This window comes from Episyrphus balteatus, chromosome 2, assembly GCF_945859705.1.
Source record: "Episyrphus balteatus chromosome 2, idEpiBalt1.1, whole genome shotgun sequence".
Lineage (NCBI taxonomy): Eukaryota > Metazoa > Arthropoda > Insecta > Diptera > Syrphidae > Episyrphus > Episyrphus balteatus.
The window spans coordinates 130,945,798-130,961,570 of NC_079135.1; the positions used below are offsets into that span (position 1 = coordinate 130,945,798).

Consider the following 15,773-nt stretch of genomic DNA (forward strand, 5'->3'; position numbering starts at 1 on the left):
ACTTGGTACAAGTTTTAACTATGAAGAAAGTACGTATATGACTTTTGTTTGAAATATAGGCGCGTTCAATCAATTCATTCAAATTTTTAAATATTTGATTGTGAAAATTAGTACACAGACAGAGCTAAATTTTAGCTGACATTTTTGTATATCCGTTTTTCTTCACTTTTTTTTCCGTGCCCTGAATTGTGACAAATACAAAATGTGCTTTTGGTAAGGGAAATATTATTTAGCTCCAAGCCTATTACCAACGCAGATCGAGGTAAATTTTAGTTCCTATACGAAATTCTCTCCAAAATTAAGCCGAAATATATTTGATTCAAGAATTTCATCCAAACTAGCACAACAGCTTCTATAAACTGAAATCTCGCAGGTACTACTTTTTATACAGCCTTTATTAAGCTTGCTTCAGAATTTAATTGCTTATAGAAGTTCGAACTTGTTAAACAACTACTTTAGTGAAGAAAACTTATTTTTCGGACAACCCGACTAACAAATTTGCTCCTATAAAGCTTTACAGGTGTTAATGTAGCTCCTGTAAAGCTTTATAGAAGGGATAATGTTTGTTGGGAAGCTTCGGTCAGTTAACTTATAGAAGCTTTACAGAAATTACAAGGTTTTGAATTTGATTTTTTGGTTTGAAATTGAATAATCTAGCTGGGACATTTTTGATTTTGACATTAGGTGTGTTTTTTATTACCGCCGGTCTTAAGGCTTGGCCACACCGGAGGGTACGCGGTAGCGGTACGGGTAGCGGCAACGATATTTGTATTAAAAAAATTCCACACCCGAACTTTGATGTGTCAGTTTGGAATTTTTTCCATACAAATACCCGTACCGTTACCTGTACCTCTACCACGTACCCTCCGGTGTGGCCAAGCCTTTAACTGCACAAAAAAAACGCCTCGGGGCTTAACCTGAAATCTTAGCAGCACTGTACATATACTTTGGCAGTTGTCTGTCAACAATCTTATCAGGATCCATTTAAGACTTTTATCTGAAAAGTGCATTGCGTATATCTCGAGATATTAACATTTCAATGCAACCATGTCAAACAAATTTTTGATTATTTTTTTCTATGAGAGTTTTTTTCAAACCTCGTTTTCTCCGCTTTTTTTTTTGTTAATATTTTCAGATATTTCTGTATGAACACAACAATTAAACTACCTTGTCACTACTGTTTTTATCGAGAGAAAGTAAAATCTGGATAAAGGCTTGGCCACACCGGAGGGTACGCGGTAGAGGTACAGGTAACGGTACGGGTATTTGTATGGAAAAAATTCCAAACTGACACATCAACGTTCGGGTGTGGAATTTTTTTAATACAAATATCGTTGCCGCTACCCGTACCGCTACCGCGTACCCTCCGGTGTGGCCAAGCCTTAATTATCTGGATTTTTCAAAAATCTATACAGATAAAGTTTTTGTTGTTTTTAACACGTAAATTGTTTCGATTTCAAAAATCTCGATGTCGTTTTTTTGCACAAAATCTATATAGATAAACAAAAAAAACACACCTAATGTTCTTCTGCTTTGCGAATTCTCCAGCCACTGTATCGACAGATTATAATTCAAATAAAATTTTGTGTTAAAAAAAAATAAAAGAAATGAAGTACAAAAATTAAGGCTTGGCCACACCGGAGGGTATGCGGTAGCGGTACGGGTAGAGGTAACGGTACTTGTATGAAAAAAATTCCAAACTGACATATCAACGTTCAGATGTGGAATTTTTTTCATACAAATATCGTTACCGCTACCCGTACCTCTACCGCATACCCTCCGGTGTGGCCAAGCCTTTAAGGCTTGGCCACACCGGAGGGTACGCGGTAGAGGTACAGGTAACGGTACGGGTATTTGTATGGAAAAAATTCCAAACTGACACATCAACGTTCGGGTGTGGAATTTTTTTAATACAAATAGCGTTGCCGCTACCCGTACCGCTACCGCGTACCCTCCGGTGTGGCCAAGCCTTTAATCGTGCTCTGTTTTGTTTGCAAATGCTTCCAGATCTCAAACACCATTTTTTTTCCATTTTCTCACCTCGGAGCCGATTCGGATCCAGGGACCCAATTCTGCAAGAGTGAATTAATCTGTGTACACGAAAAAACGTGTAAATTTACACTATTAATAGCCTTATAGGCTTTTCACACCAAGCCAAAAATGCGGTTTTTGCGAAAAACCCTAAAAACCTTTATCAAAAACACAAGTTTTTCCATACATTTTTCATAAACCACAAGTTTTCGTAAAACACAAGTTTTTGATTAAACTCGCCAAAAACTTGAAAATAAAAACATTCAACTCCAAACGAAATAAAAAAACAAACCTTTTGAGGAATTCAGCAACAATTCAGCAGACAAAAAAAAGAACTGACTACAGACAAAAAAGGACTGACTGTTGATTTTTTTTTTGATAACATAAATCAAATTTCTTTTTTTATTTCTTTCATTAATTATAAAAAATGAAGATGAAGAGTTCCTGTTGGAACTTTGGGCTGAAAATTAGCCACAGCTGAAAGGCAGCCGAAAAAAACGGTCGTATTTACATCAAAATGTCTAAAGAATTTGAGGGGCTGCCAATATATTATTCTCTAGAAGAAATTAAAATGAAACTACACAATTTAACGACCAAATAAATAAAATTATATTTAAATTGTCAGAGTTCATTTTATTTGATCAATTTTGTGAGCTTAAGTTGATTTAAACAACAAAAATGAAATCCCATCGTGTGGTGTGAACGCTTTTCAGGTTTTTGAAGCCATAAACCGCGTTTTTGGGTTTGGTGTGAAAAGGCTATTAATAACAAGGCAGAGAAAAACTCACTCTTGCTGAATTGGACTCGTTTAATTGAAGATCAATGTGCGTTTGCAATATTTAATTGAAAAAAAAACTTAAAACTTCCGGATACAAATTATAATCAAATCAAACAGTATTTCCAAACGTCACTGGGTGCGTTCACGTACGCACAGATACCCTATCGAAGATACCTAAGTATCCGCTACGTTTGTGAACACGAATCAGCTGTTCTTCAAATCTCCTATAAGATACACAAGAATCCAAAAATTTTTAGGATACCTTTGGATTTTTTTGCTTCTTAAAACATGTGTTCGATCAGCTGAGATTTTATATGGGATTACAACAACACAAAGGTATCCGGATACCCTTGGATCGGTACGTGAACGCACCCATTCTGTCTCTGTCTAAAAAAAGCTTGCGTCAAAATTTTTTTTTACAAAAACAAAACACACACAAAAACACAGCTGTCTGAAAATTCTGCAATTTCAAATTTTTTATTTCCGTCATGTTGGCTACTTAAAAATAATAAAAAAAAAATTGTGTGTGTTTCCAACAGAGTTCGAGTTCGTTCAACAAAAGTGATGTTCTGTTCTGATTCTGAAAAAAGAAAGATAATTTTGCAAATAAAAAAAAAATGATGTTTTTTTTGTTGTCTGCCTCGATGTCGTCGAAAATGAATATCAAATTAATACATATAAATTAGTTAATTGACTCTGAGACAAATAAATATAACACAGAATACACAAAGATTAAGCAACCCCTTTTTACTAAACTTTTTTTCCCGGAGCGAACGAAACAGTGATTTCAACCAAGAAAAAAAAAAAAAAAACGAAACAAGAATCCATAACAAAAGAAAGATTTGATCAGAAACATTTTTTTATGAAAAATACTTTTTTTTTCTTTTTCAGTTTCAATCCAACCTAAAAAAGGTTCGATTTGCAAAAAAAAAATATAAACAACATTTACTTCATAATCTTTGGAAGCAAAAGTTTATCGAACAAAAACAATAAAACGCAGAAAACAGAAAGAAAAAACTACCAATCAGTCATCGCGTGAGTGAGACTGACTGACACACGGCACTTCTCATAGAATTGACAAGGGTGTTGCAAAAACTGCAAAGAAATTGGTAAATTTTCTTTCTTTAGTGAATCAGGGAATCAGAGTTTGTGTCTGCCCAAAATCGAGACCGACCCTAGAAAAAGACCTATGCAAAATGATGAAGTGATAAAGATTAATTGAGTGCACATGACAATCGATTGAAGAAGAAGTTTCTTCAGTTTTTTTTCTCTCCTGTCGAGAATAAGAGTTGAATTGTATTTATATTTGTTATTTGCAAACCTCGCCGCGGGCTCTGTGAACTAATTTCTCCGCCATTCAGAGTCAGCCAGAGTGAAGAGGTGGAGTGTGGAACAAAGAACCATCTCGTCGAAACCCACCCAAAACTAATAATTCCTCCTTCTCCTTTTCCTTTCTTGCATCGAGTTCCTTTGTTTTGTGTTTCTCCTCTGTTGTTTGATCTGTGTTTTGTGTTCTCACTGACAACACATTCATTCCTTTCGCGAATCATAAAGGAAGAACATTCTTGACTTTGTCGTCTTCATTTTTAAAGTCACTTTGCAACCATTCCCATACCCAGATGGGGGCGAAGGCGAGTACCCCAGCAAATAGTGGTCATCAAAGTCCACGAACGCGCACATTCTCGAGCAGTTCTAGCACCGAAGTGACGACGAGCAACACTTCTCCACCTGGCAATACAGCCGGCTTTAATGTGTTGCGAGCTCTGCCGGGCATTCAAGTCCCACAAAATGATCGCCAGAGAGCCCGAAGTCTCTCATCAGTTCCAGATTTACATCAATCTGGTGGTGGTGGTGGTGTAGTTGGGAACAACAATAACGGTCATAACCATCATCATCATCACCATCATCATCCACATTTGGTCGGTCATAATGATCGTAGTACTCTAATTAATCGTGGAGGTAGTAGCTCGACAGCTGTAGTAGTGTCGTCGGGTACTTCTAGTACCACTGTTGGTCCGGGTGATCGTATTATTTATGGTGGGCATTCGATATTGTTAAATGGTGGAACAACAACTGGTGGTGCTATTAGTTTGGAACAAGTTGAAGAAGCAGGAATTGTTGATGGGATAGCTGCGTCGGTGGCGGCAGCGGCATCGGCATCGAATAGTGCCATGGGACGAGTTTATACAGCGACATCGTTGCCATCACATATATGGTCGTTAAATGGTGAGTAAATTATATTAATATTATGTTTGTTTATTGTTAGGTTTAGTTGTTTGTTCTTCCCCAGATAGGAACTATCAATTTGAGGTTTTTTGTTTTGTTTTGTTTTTTTTTTTTTTAAGTGAGAAGTGGCAGAGTGACCACTAACTATGATAGTACCCACTATAAACATGTAAACGTGTGTATTATTCTATCTGCGTGGAAGGTCACTTTGCTATGGTGATTGCGAGTCGCGTATGAAAGTTCTCTGTTGTTTATGATGATTTTTTATTATTTTTTGCTTCTTGTTTTTTTTTTTTTATAAGGCGCCGAGAACAAAGCCATTTGCGTATGAAAACTATGATTATGCAATCTTGGTTAAACGATTTTGATGTTGACTTTTTTTTTTTATTGTCTGAAATTATGATGAGTCTGATTTGGAATTTGTTTGAAAATTTTTAATATATGTATGTATGTGGTCGTGATGGAGCGATGTTATGAAGACATTGACATAAATTAGTTTTAATTTAATTGAAGACAGTCTGGTTAACTTTAAATTTAATTTTTCCAGACTAAATACAGACTCAGTAAGGAATTACATATACAGGGTGTCCGGTAGAAAATGGATAAGCCGGAAATGGCTGATAAATGCACTTTTGACTGTTCTGAAACCGAATAGAAAAAGGTTCTATCGCAACCAGTTTAGAAAATATTAGCTTTTTTTCGTTCAGTGTACTTTTAATTTCATCATCTTACGTTTTCTTTTACCACAACCACGTATAAATGAATTTTATAAATTTCTTATTTTTATAATTTTCTACAATAATTGGCTCACTACATAAGAAGTTAAAAGTCCAAAGGGGATTGCAGAATGGTCAAAGTTTTTATCAAATCTAGAGTTACTAGGAAGTAAGAAGAAGAAAACGTAAACAAGAATTTGTTTTTGTTTTATGGACTTTATGAAATAAATTCAATTTGATGTTTTGTTTGACCTTTAGTCCAAAATAATGCGATTCGCCCAGGCTCAACAGTTGGGCTCATCAGTAAGATGCTGTTGTACCCTTCTTATACGCAAACTGTTGTGTGTGGGCGAAACGCATTATTTTGGACTAAAGGTCAAACAAAACATCAAATTGAATTTATTTCATAAAGTCCATAAAACAAAAACAAATTCTTGTTTACGTTTTCTTCTTCTTATTATTATTTTCTTATTTTTATTTATTCTATTTAGGTGCACGAGTTTAATCAAATTCCCCTAAAATAATATAGTTTACAGTGAGTTTTCACTGTAAAATATAATATGTGTTGGTAATCATCAACTAAAAATTTTGCGTATAAGAAGGGTACAACAGCATGTTACTAGGAAGTTATTGGTACCAAAGTGCAAAAAAGCCTATTAATTTAATAAATTATTTTAACTGTAAAATCATAGGTTTTTCACATTGCTGCCACAAATGCATGGATTCCATCAGTTTTTTAATCAGTCTTATTTTACAATAATTCTTCTTACCCATAACTGTTAAAAAAGTGTTATAACCGTTGAACAATGGCTATAAAAAAATAATTTAACTTTTTTTTTTTTAATGCAAAGTAGAAAAAAAATATTTGTTTGCTAATTTGCTAATAACCAGTTTAAAAGATAAAATAAGAAGTGGCTCACAATATTAACTATAAATTAAATTGCATCTAACAAATATTGGATGTTTTTCGTAGCCCAATAAGATTGGGAATTGAACACAAATTCGAAAACATTGCAACATTTTTGATGAGGTTGCATTGGGCCAACGGGACCGAAAATCTCGATTGTTCTTTAAAACGAGATCATTAAGAAGTCAAAACTCAAAAAAAGCTGTCCCGATGCACAATTCGTCGCCGTAAAGCAAAAATGTTCTAAGTAACAAAAAGCAAATTTTACAGGGGACGATTTTTAAGTTTCAAATTGGTTTAAAGCGACATTTTTCTGCTCGTTCGCCATTTAAGTTATGTTTTTTTATAAAGTTTGTTCTTTTCTCTTGAATAAAATACACAAGTTTACCTCATTAGTAGGTGCATACTATTTTTAAATATTTTTTAAAACTAAAAACCCAAAATTGGGCATAGAACAATTCCTATACAAGTACGTTTTTTCCTTAAATAAAAAGTGGACTTAGAACAAAATATGATGGGACTTAGAACAATCAAGAATACTGTGCCTCATTTTCAAAAGGCTACTTCCCTGTTTTTATTGTTCTATATCCCATTATATTACATTATCTGCGGAATGAAATTTTTTTTTGACAAAAACGATTTTCAAATTCGGAAAGAGCACCCTCAAATTAGTAAAACTGCATCATTAATTCATTTTCGGTAAAAAGTGGATTTAGAACAATTTTGCTTTACGCCAACGAATTGTATGCCCATGCTTAAACTGAGCAAACTAATATTTTTTTTGTTCTACTTTGCATTAAAAAAAGTTAAATTATTTTTTTTATATCCATTGTTCAATGGTTAAAACCCTTTTTGAATAGTTATTTGTAAGAAGAATTATTGTTAAATATAACTGATTAAAAAAACTGAAGGAATCCATGCATTTGTGGCAGCAATGTGAAAAACTTAAGATTTTACAGTTAAAATAATTTATTAAATTAATAGGCTTTTTTTGCACTTTGGTTCCAATAACTTCATAGTAACTCTAGATTTGATAAAAACTTTTACCATTCTGCAATCCCCCTTGGACGCGCATATTTTTAAAAAAGTTGGCCACCTGCGTTCGTATGGATTTTTATTTACTAACCTGGTTGCCATACAACCTTTTTCTATTCGGTTTTAGAGAAGTCAAAAGTGCAATGACGATAAGATAAGAACGAAATTATAAGTAACTCCGTTGTCTTACATTTAACATCTTCTGTTGAACGAACTTTTTTAAACGGTAATTTTTTTTTTTTTTTTTGCTAAAAATGTATTTTTCTAATTTTCAGACGCAAATTCATTTTCCTCAACAGCTGTTTGTATTATGCCAAAAAACACTGACTTGTGTTTCAATTTTAAACAATTTCAATGATTCTGTCAGAAGAAAATGTTCGTCTAAATTTCAACTAGGCCGTGGCTACACAGTGTTGTGCCCAATCACGTTCCAATTTTACATTTCTATGAACAAACGTCAAAAAGAGGAGCAATCCTTATCCTTCTTGCCTACAACCTCACTGGTTAGGCGATTGGAAAATCACTGTGTAGCCAGGCACTTAGGAAAAAAATTCAGTGACAGAAATTTTCAATGATTGCTATAAAAGATCAGTAAAAAAAATTTCAATGATTGGTTACAATGATGAAAACTAATGGGCACGTTCAACAAACATAAGGGACTAAATAATTAGTCATGGAGTTAGAGAGATTTTTCTTGCCTAACTTTCCAGTCAATTTTCCAATTTGCCTAAATCGGAAGGATTTTCAGCAACGAAAAATATGACTAAATATTTACTCCCTAACTTTTCTGAACCTGCCTGCTAGATAGATGGGTCAGAATTTCTTTTGCAGATGGTAGCCCTGAATCCACTTGACAAGGATTTCTAAAGAATAAAAAAACAACACTCTTTTTATTATTCCAAACTGACATATTCTAGGAGTTAAGTGAGCAACTTACGACAGCTCTCAATCACTACAATCACCCTGTTACAAAATCAACAATTCTGTATCTGCTTCGATGACGATTAGACAAAAATCTAACATAAGAAAAACGTAAAATCGATATTCAAACTAAATTCTGTCGTAAAATCGGATTGAAATCTTCCATGATAAGTTTTTTTCCAAACTCGACAGCGAAAATGTTAACGAAAAAATATCACCGAATATTCTGTCAAAAAAAAAATCCAAATTTATTTAAAATCAAGAAAAAACATCAAAATACAAGTTTTTAACCAAGAAATAAATTAATTAAAAAAAGAAAAAAAAATCCTCGTCACAGTTCTTCGAATCAAAAAAATGTCCAGGACATTAATAACTAAGTGACAAATGAGTGACTTTCCAATTGTTCCCTACAGCTGCGTACTGAAAAACGAAAAGTAAAACAAAATTTTTCGTTCAAGATTTTCTTGTTCTATTTTTATATACATAAAAATTTCGCTTCAGCTGCGTACTAGACTTAAATTTTGAAGAAAATAATACGAATTGCTTTGAAAATAGGAGCTTTGTTTTTTCTCTCGAAAAATTTGGTAAATGGAGTTACACCCTATGCACGCCTCACTGACGATATACATTTTTATTAAGCCAGTACTTTATTTTTGTTTTTGAATTTAAGTTAAGATAATTTAATAAACCGTTATTGAAAAACTGGCCTTAAAACTCAGAATTTTGAAACAAAAACAAATTTTTAGAAAACTAAAACCGTATTTAAAAAAAAAAAATATTTTCCAAAACTTATTGCAGATAGGTATTTATTGTTAGTTAAATTTTGTTAAGGGTCTTATGTAGAGATGCCGCCAACATTGGTTTGACCGAATACCGAATATTCGGCCATGCTCCTCGGCCGAATACCGAATATTCGGCCGCCGAATATTCGGCCAAGGACACTCAGAAAAAAACGTTGGTAATTTCAAAAATTTTATAATTTGTTTCAAGAATAGATGTAGCTTAAAAAATTCCCAACAACATCGTATTGTAACGATGAATAACTGAACTACTTTGAAGATAAATGTCTGAACACACTACCTAGTACTGCAAAGGTAGACATCTAAAATCGAATTATATATGAGGACTATTCGCCAAGATCGAACGGCGGACCCATACAAGTGGTGGTCAACACATACTACAAAATTTCATATTTTGGCAACATTTGAGGAGCTGATTTCCAGCTATCGGAAAAAAATTGAAAAATGAGATATGCATGTCATTTTTTAGGTCTTTTCAACGCGCGTCTGATTCAATCAAAAATAATTTTCTCAACAGCACACAGAGATAGTTATTCAATGTCAAAAAACGACTTTATTTCCAAAACAGCCTATTGAACACCAAATATTTTTTCCAAAATGGCCTACGCAAAATTTTCTTTCCAATAAGGCCTCTTCAGTAAAAAAAATATCAATTTGACGTATGATAAAATGCCTCATTACGATGATGGAGGAGTTACAAAAGTAGTTTTCGTCATCACTTAGTTCCGTTCGTCCATCTGTACAGCGTGCTAGGACCTAAACGGTCTAACGATTTTAATTAAATTTTGTGTACTTAAGGGTTTTAGTAAATAATATTAAGAATCTGTGTTTTTAGTTTTGGATTTGGATATTGCTTGTGGTTTTTTGCGAAAATTGACTTATTTTTTAGCTTATTTCGTACCAATTTTTTTTCAAAATTTACAGACTGTTATTTCTTATCATTTAAAAACATGAAATATAGAGCTATTCAAATAACCAAAATAGACACTCCAAATTACAAGAGCAAGTACGTGCGATCCAGAAACGCATTTTAATTCAATTTCATTTATAAAAATGTATTTTTGTTTCTTGTTATAAACTAAAATACTGATATTGATAAAGGTTTATTTACAAATTTTTTTTTTTAAAATCGTGATTTTACCTGCAAAAGAAGAATTTTTTAATAGTTTTACTTCCAAAAGAAGACATAACGCAATTGTACTCGTACTTCCAAAAGCAGATATACCGACTTTTTAATAAGGAATTTTCAATATAAAGACTTGAGATATATTTATTTTGTAAACGTTAATTTTATTAAAATTTCGTAAAGAATAAATTTGTAGAAGATTATTTTGCTCTACATCTTCTGTATTACGAAGTAAAGGTTTTTGGCATTTTACTCAAAACTTCCTTCAGGTCAGATAGCTGGTTTCAGAAATCACCTCCTCATTTCCTAAAGTCTACCTTTCTTCTCCTGGGACAAGTGTTTACAGTGAAAGACTATTTTTCGAAGCAGGAATAGTCTACGAAGATAAACGTAGTCGTTTACTACCAACAAATGCGGAACAAATAGTTTTCACAACACCACAACTTGCCTTTAGTAGATTTTAAGTGCTAAAATTAAAATTTTTTAATAAAACACACATTTTGGTATAATAATTTATGTCTTTTTTCTTCTCCATTTGGTATTCGGTATTCGGCCGAATAGTTTAACTAATACCAGAAAAATAGGCCGAATACCGAATAGTGGCCGAATGTTCGCGGCATCTCTAGTCTTATGTAAAGCAGATAAAAAATCGAGGCAGTAAAATTGCAAAAAAATGGCTGCCAATCATGTAAAATGTAAATAATTTTATTGCGAATATTGTTGTAGGGTTCCTTAACCAAAAGTGTGCAGGTGGTAGGATTGCCACGTTTTAAAGATACATTTTTTATTCCAATGTGTTTATATACAAACAAATTTATAAAACTTTGATAACGATGTGTACAATATTCTTTTATAGTTTTATTAAATTTATTATTCTATGCATTTATTTGCAATTTAAATAATGACATTTATAGATTGTAAATACAAAATTTTCAAAATAAAAATTTTGAATAAAAATCATGCAATTCAGTAGTGTTTTAGAACATTACAGTCAGTACTTTAGTTAATTTTTTAGTTGAATATTGAAAATAGGTTTTTATTATTACATGAGAACTAAAAATTTTTAAAAAACTACTTTTTGTCTCAGAAAAATCTTTATAATAAAAAATCCAACTATAATTGTTAAGAGATAAATGTTCTATTAGTGAGTTTCTGAAGAAACATTTTGCACGTAATGTTTCCAAAGGTAAAGTAGTGCTAAATTTTATTTTAGTTTTGGGTTTATTTAACCAACTCAGTTTATATGTTAAGTCTTAGAAGCGTAAAAAAAATAAACTATCGGCGAAATTTTAATTTGGAAATTGCAACTTTTGGGATTTTCAGAAATTTTAAATTCCAATTCAATCAATTTAATATTACTTTAGGTTGAACTCGTTTAATTTATGAAAACAAAAGTTCGAATAGTTTTTATTTATTTTTTTTTAATGTACTTTATTCAAATTAAAAAGCCCGACTTAATCTTTCAAAAATTTTCTTCTGGAATCCATTTATTTACAAGTAATAAAATTGCCCATATTGAGAAACAAATTTTCATCAGGTATGGTGTATTATTCCACTTTCTGGTTCATGACTTCAAATTGAAACACCATGCACGAATACGAACAAAATATTATAATCATCTAGAATTACAATTTACCTAATTTGTCTAAATTTACTTTTTTTTCGTACGTAATAAGGGAAAGTTTTTTTATGACCAAGTCATTTAATTTATCTTATTATCAAATACATAGTAGCTCTTAATCACGTTATAACGAATTTCCTCTTAAAAACAGTCAGATTGTATTCATTGTTATAAAAAAAAAACAAACAAAACAAATAAATCAATTGGAATAAAAAATATCCAAACTAACTGCGTCTTATAACCAATAATCTCTTATTTTGTGTTAGTATGGATGTGTAATAGTATCAGAAAGTGCATAATAAACCATTGAGATAATAAATATAAAAACAAAAAAAAAAAAACCAAGAGTAAACATTCTTATCAAAAAGCCAATAACTGATATCACGTTTTTTTTTGCGTTTGATAAGATTTAATCAAATGGAACGCCTTTGTTGAACTTTTCTTTATCTCTGTCTCTATATTTTCCCAGTTTTTACTAACCACACAATGACAATGATTGAATATATTTATTTGTTGTTGTTTACCCTAGATTTTACCACAAAATCAACTCCAATTTGGCCTTCTGAAATGATATTCTAAAGTTGATGTATTGATAAACAGATATTAAATGAACTCTTGGAATAACCTTCAAGAGGTAGTTCCAGGTTCAATGTCTTCAGTTCATTTTCGATCGTTGTCGTCGTCGATGTGATTTTTTATATACACATTTTATCTTAATTCTCGCACTGACCAGCCCCACTGTCTTTGTATTTTATTTTTTAGAGAACAAAAATAAAGCTTTCACTCAAGAGAGAGCCAAATAACAAAAACCAGACTGTGTGCTTCCACCACCATCATCATCACCAGAGAGCAAAATATAGACGACATAGAAAATCGAAATCTGCTCCTGCTATCAGAGTATACAGTGTGTAGCTTTTTTCACTTGATTCAGACATAAAATTTAATATTAAATTAGAGTGAAGATGTGGCAGATTGTATTGTTGTGTATAAGAAAGGTGAAAACTTAAGTTATACAATCTTTTTTTTTGCCTCTAACCAGGGCAATATTGCTATTTTCAACCTCTGTGAGCTCTGAGGTTACTCATCCAAATCGAAGCAACTTGTCTCGTTTTGTATCGTATCGTTGGTTGTCGTTAGGTCGTCATTAATATCCATCAGTCTCAGTTTAGTAGACATCTCTTCAACAATCATAGAAACTCTAAAAGCTCCTTCACATATCGTGTCTCTGAGACACTCATATTCGTTTCGTACTTGTGGTCGATTTGGCTGGCACTGGCAGCTGGCTCTGGGCTTTTTTTGTGTGAATTTTAAATAAATGAGTAATTTTATTTAGCAGTTTCAATTACGTGCTCTTCGGTATAGCTACTGTTCTGAGAGACAGACACCCCAAATTTTGTTCGCAAAATTTATATTATTTAACAAAAAAGAAATTCTTGCGAAAGAAAATTACAAAGGAAAAAATCTGTGTTTTGAAATAACAAATATTCGAATTCGTGGTAATTTTTGGAATTTGAAAAATTCATAAGAAATCTAAAAAGGAAAAATACTCGCCTTCTTTTTGTCGAGCTAAAATTAAATATATTTTTTGAAGAAGAAAAAAATACTACCCCCCACCTTGTTGACGGACCAAAACGACGGGGTACATGCGAATAAAATCAGTGATCTCTGCTTGGCTGTGAGTTTTTGTTATTCGATTAAAAAAGACCGATTTTTAATCCCAAAAATAGAATAATTCTCAAAAATACAAAAAAAAAAAAAAAAATAAGGAATTAAAATAATTCAACTGCAAAGCAAAATCAACAGCAGACAGACGACGAACAGAACAGAGGAAGAAAAAAATAAGAATAAAAAAAAAAAATTAAAAGTGAGGAGGAGACTGTTGTGAATTGTGACTTCCTCTACCTTACAAACAAACTGTGCAGCAAGGCAGCAGAGTAGCTATCTTGTCTTTGTTGTAGGTAACTTTTCTTCTTTATCGTGTTGGGCTATAATCATTTTTCCGGTTCCATTCCTTTAACTCGGTTCGACTTGGCTTGGAATAAAAAATAAAAGAACACTACTGTTGCGCTTCTTTTGTTCTTTACAATAAATATCATGGTGATATTTTATTAAACAAAAAAATTCAAAAAAAAAAGAGGAAAAGTAAAACAATCTTTTTCTTTGCTTGTGGCAGTGAACGTGAACGATAATAACCCAACCAACAAACCCAGCCTTTTTTCTCCTTTTACTTGACAAACAAGAGAAAAATAATATACAACGCAATTGTACATTAACGGTTTTATATATTTGTTATTGTTTATTAATTTGCTACAAATAATAATACCTTTTTTACTACGTGAACAAATTTATTAATTTATTTTGTTTTGATTAATATTTTGCCATTAAGCTGCAGCCAGAGCACTTTGATTGTCTCTTCTCTCTGCTCTCTTATATTAATGTCGTCGTCGGCATATCGGCAGCGGTGTTTTAAGTGATTGTGTGTTGTTGTTTTTCAACAGTTTGTGATATCACTTGAGTGATAACAAATTTCTAACAATCTATTTTCGGATTCATTGATTCGAGAAGGTTTTTAGTAACGACGACGAAGACAACGAGTAATTAATTAAAATTTTTTTTTTGTTGGGATCTCTGATAAATAGTACTTAAAAGTCTTCAAAAATGGGACAAGCTTTTAGCAGTCAAAATGCCCATAATGGACATCAACAACAAACAAGCAAATATATTGGTAAGAATTTTATTTACCTTTTTTTATACATATAGATTTATAAAACTTATTTATTTTTAATAATTTATTTTTTGTTTAGCCCTGTTCTTATTATATGATTAGGTAGGCAGGTAATTAACAAATTTTTTGTAAGGTTTCAGCTAGTATATAGTGCATTGGTGTTGTTATTCTATTTCTGGCAACAAATTTGCATAAATTATGACTATTTGAGATATTTTGGTTTAGTAGAAAAAAAAAACAAGTTTATGACTAGTTAGACTTGTCGAATTAAATAATTTTATACATATTGACAGGTTATTTTGATATGTGGATTTTTTTAAATAAAAACAAAAGTTGTTATTGTTATTGTTGATGAAGAAGAAACTGGTAAATTAGGTTGATATATTGGGATTATTAATAGATTCTGGATTCATTAATAAAATCTAAATCAACATTTAAAATTTTAGTAAAAAGTGCATATCCCACATTTTAAAAAGCTAATAAAGTTATACCTAATCATTGGTAGAATCAGATAATACAATAACTAATAGTCATTTTATTATCTTAGTCATTCATTTATTTTTAAGATTGTCGGTTTTGATTATTAAATACATATTTCTTGTTTGAATTTTTTCAATCATTTAGGGCAATTTGCTGAAACGAATCTTATGTTGAGCTTAAATGCTTAAGTTTCGATTCAGCAAACGGCTCTAAAACTCTATTTCGTTGAATGTGACTTAAGAGGAAAAAGGTTAGGGTTTTTTAATGGAAAAATTGAAAAATAATTCTTGATAAAAATACTGTATTTTTTGTTACAAGAATACAAATCCGTAATTATTTCATTTTTACTCGAAGGAGTAGCTTACTACTTTTTGTTTACTCTTGAATCACATGGAACTGAAATATTA

General features: G+C 31.9%; 1 protein-coding gene across 1 annotated transcript in view; it reads left to right on the top strand.

Moving 5' to 3' along the window:
- Positions 1-3,328: 3,328 nt before the first annotated feature.
- The window catches only part of LOC129912468 (E3 ubiquitin-protein ligase znrf2), a 56,161-nt gene continuing 43,716 nt past the window's right edge, over positions 3,329-15,773 (top strand). Inside the window, exon 1 of the mRNA XM_055990727.1 lies at positions 3,329-5,035. Coding sequence (XP_055846702.1) covers positions 4,429-5,035 — 607 coding nt within the window. The 5' untranslated portion in view covers positions 3,329-4,428. The remainder of the gene's footprint in view (positions 5,036-15,773) is intronic.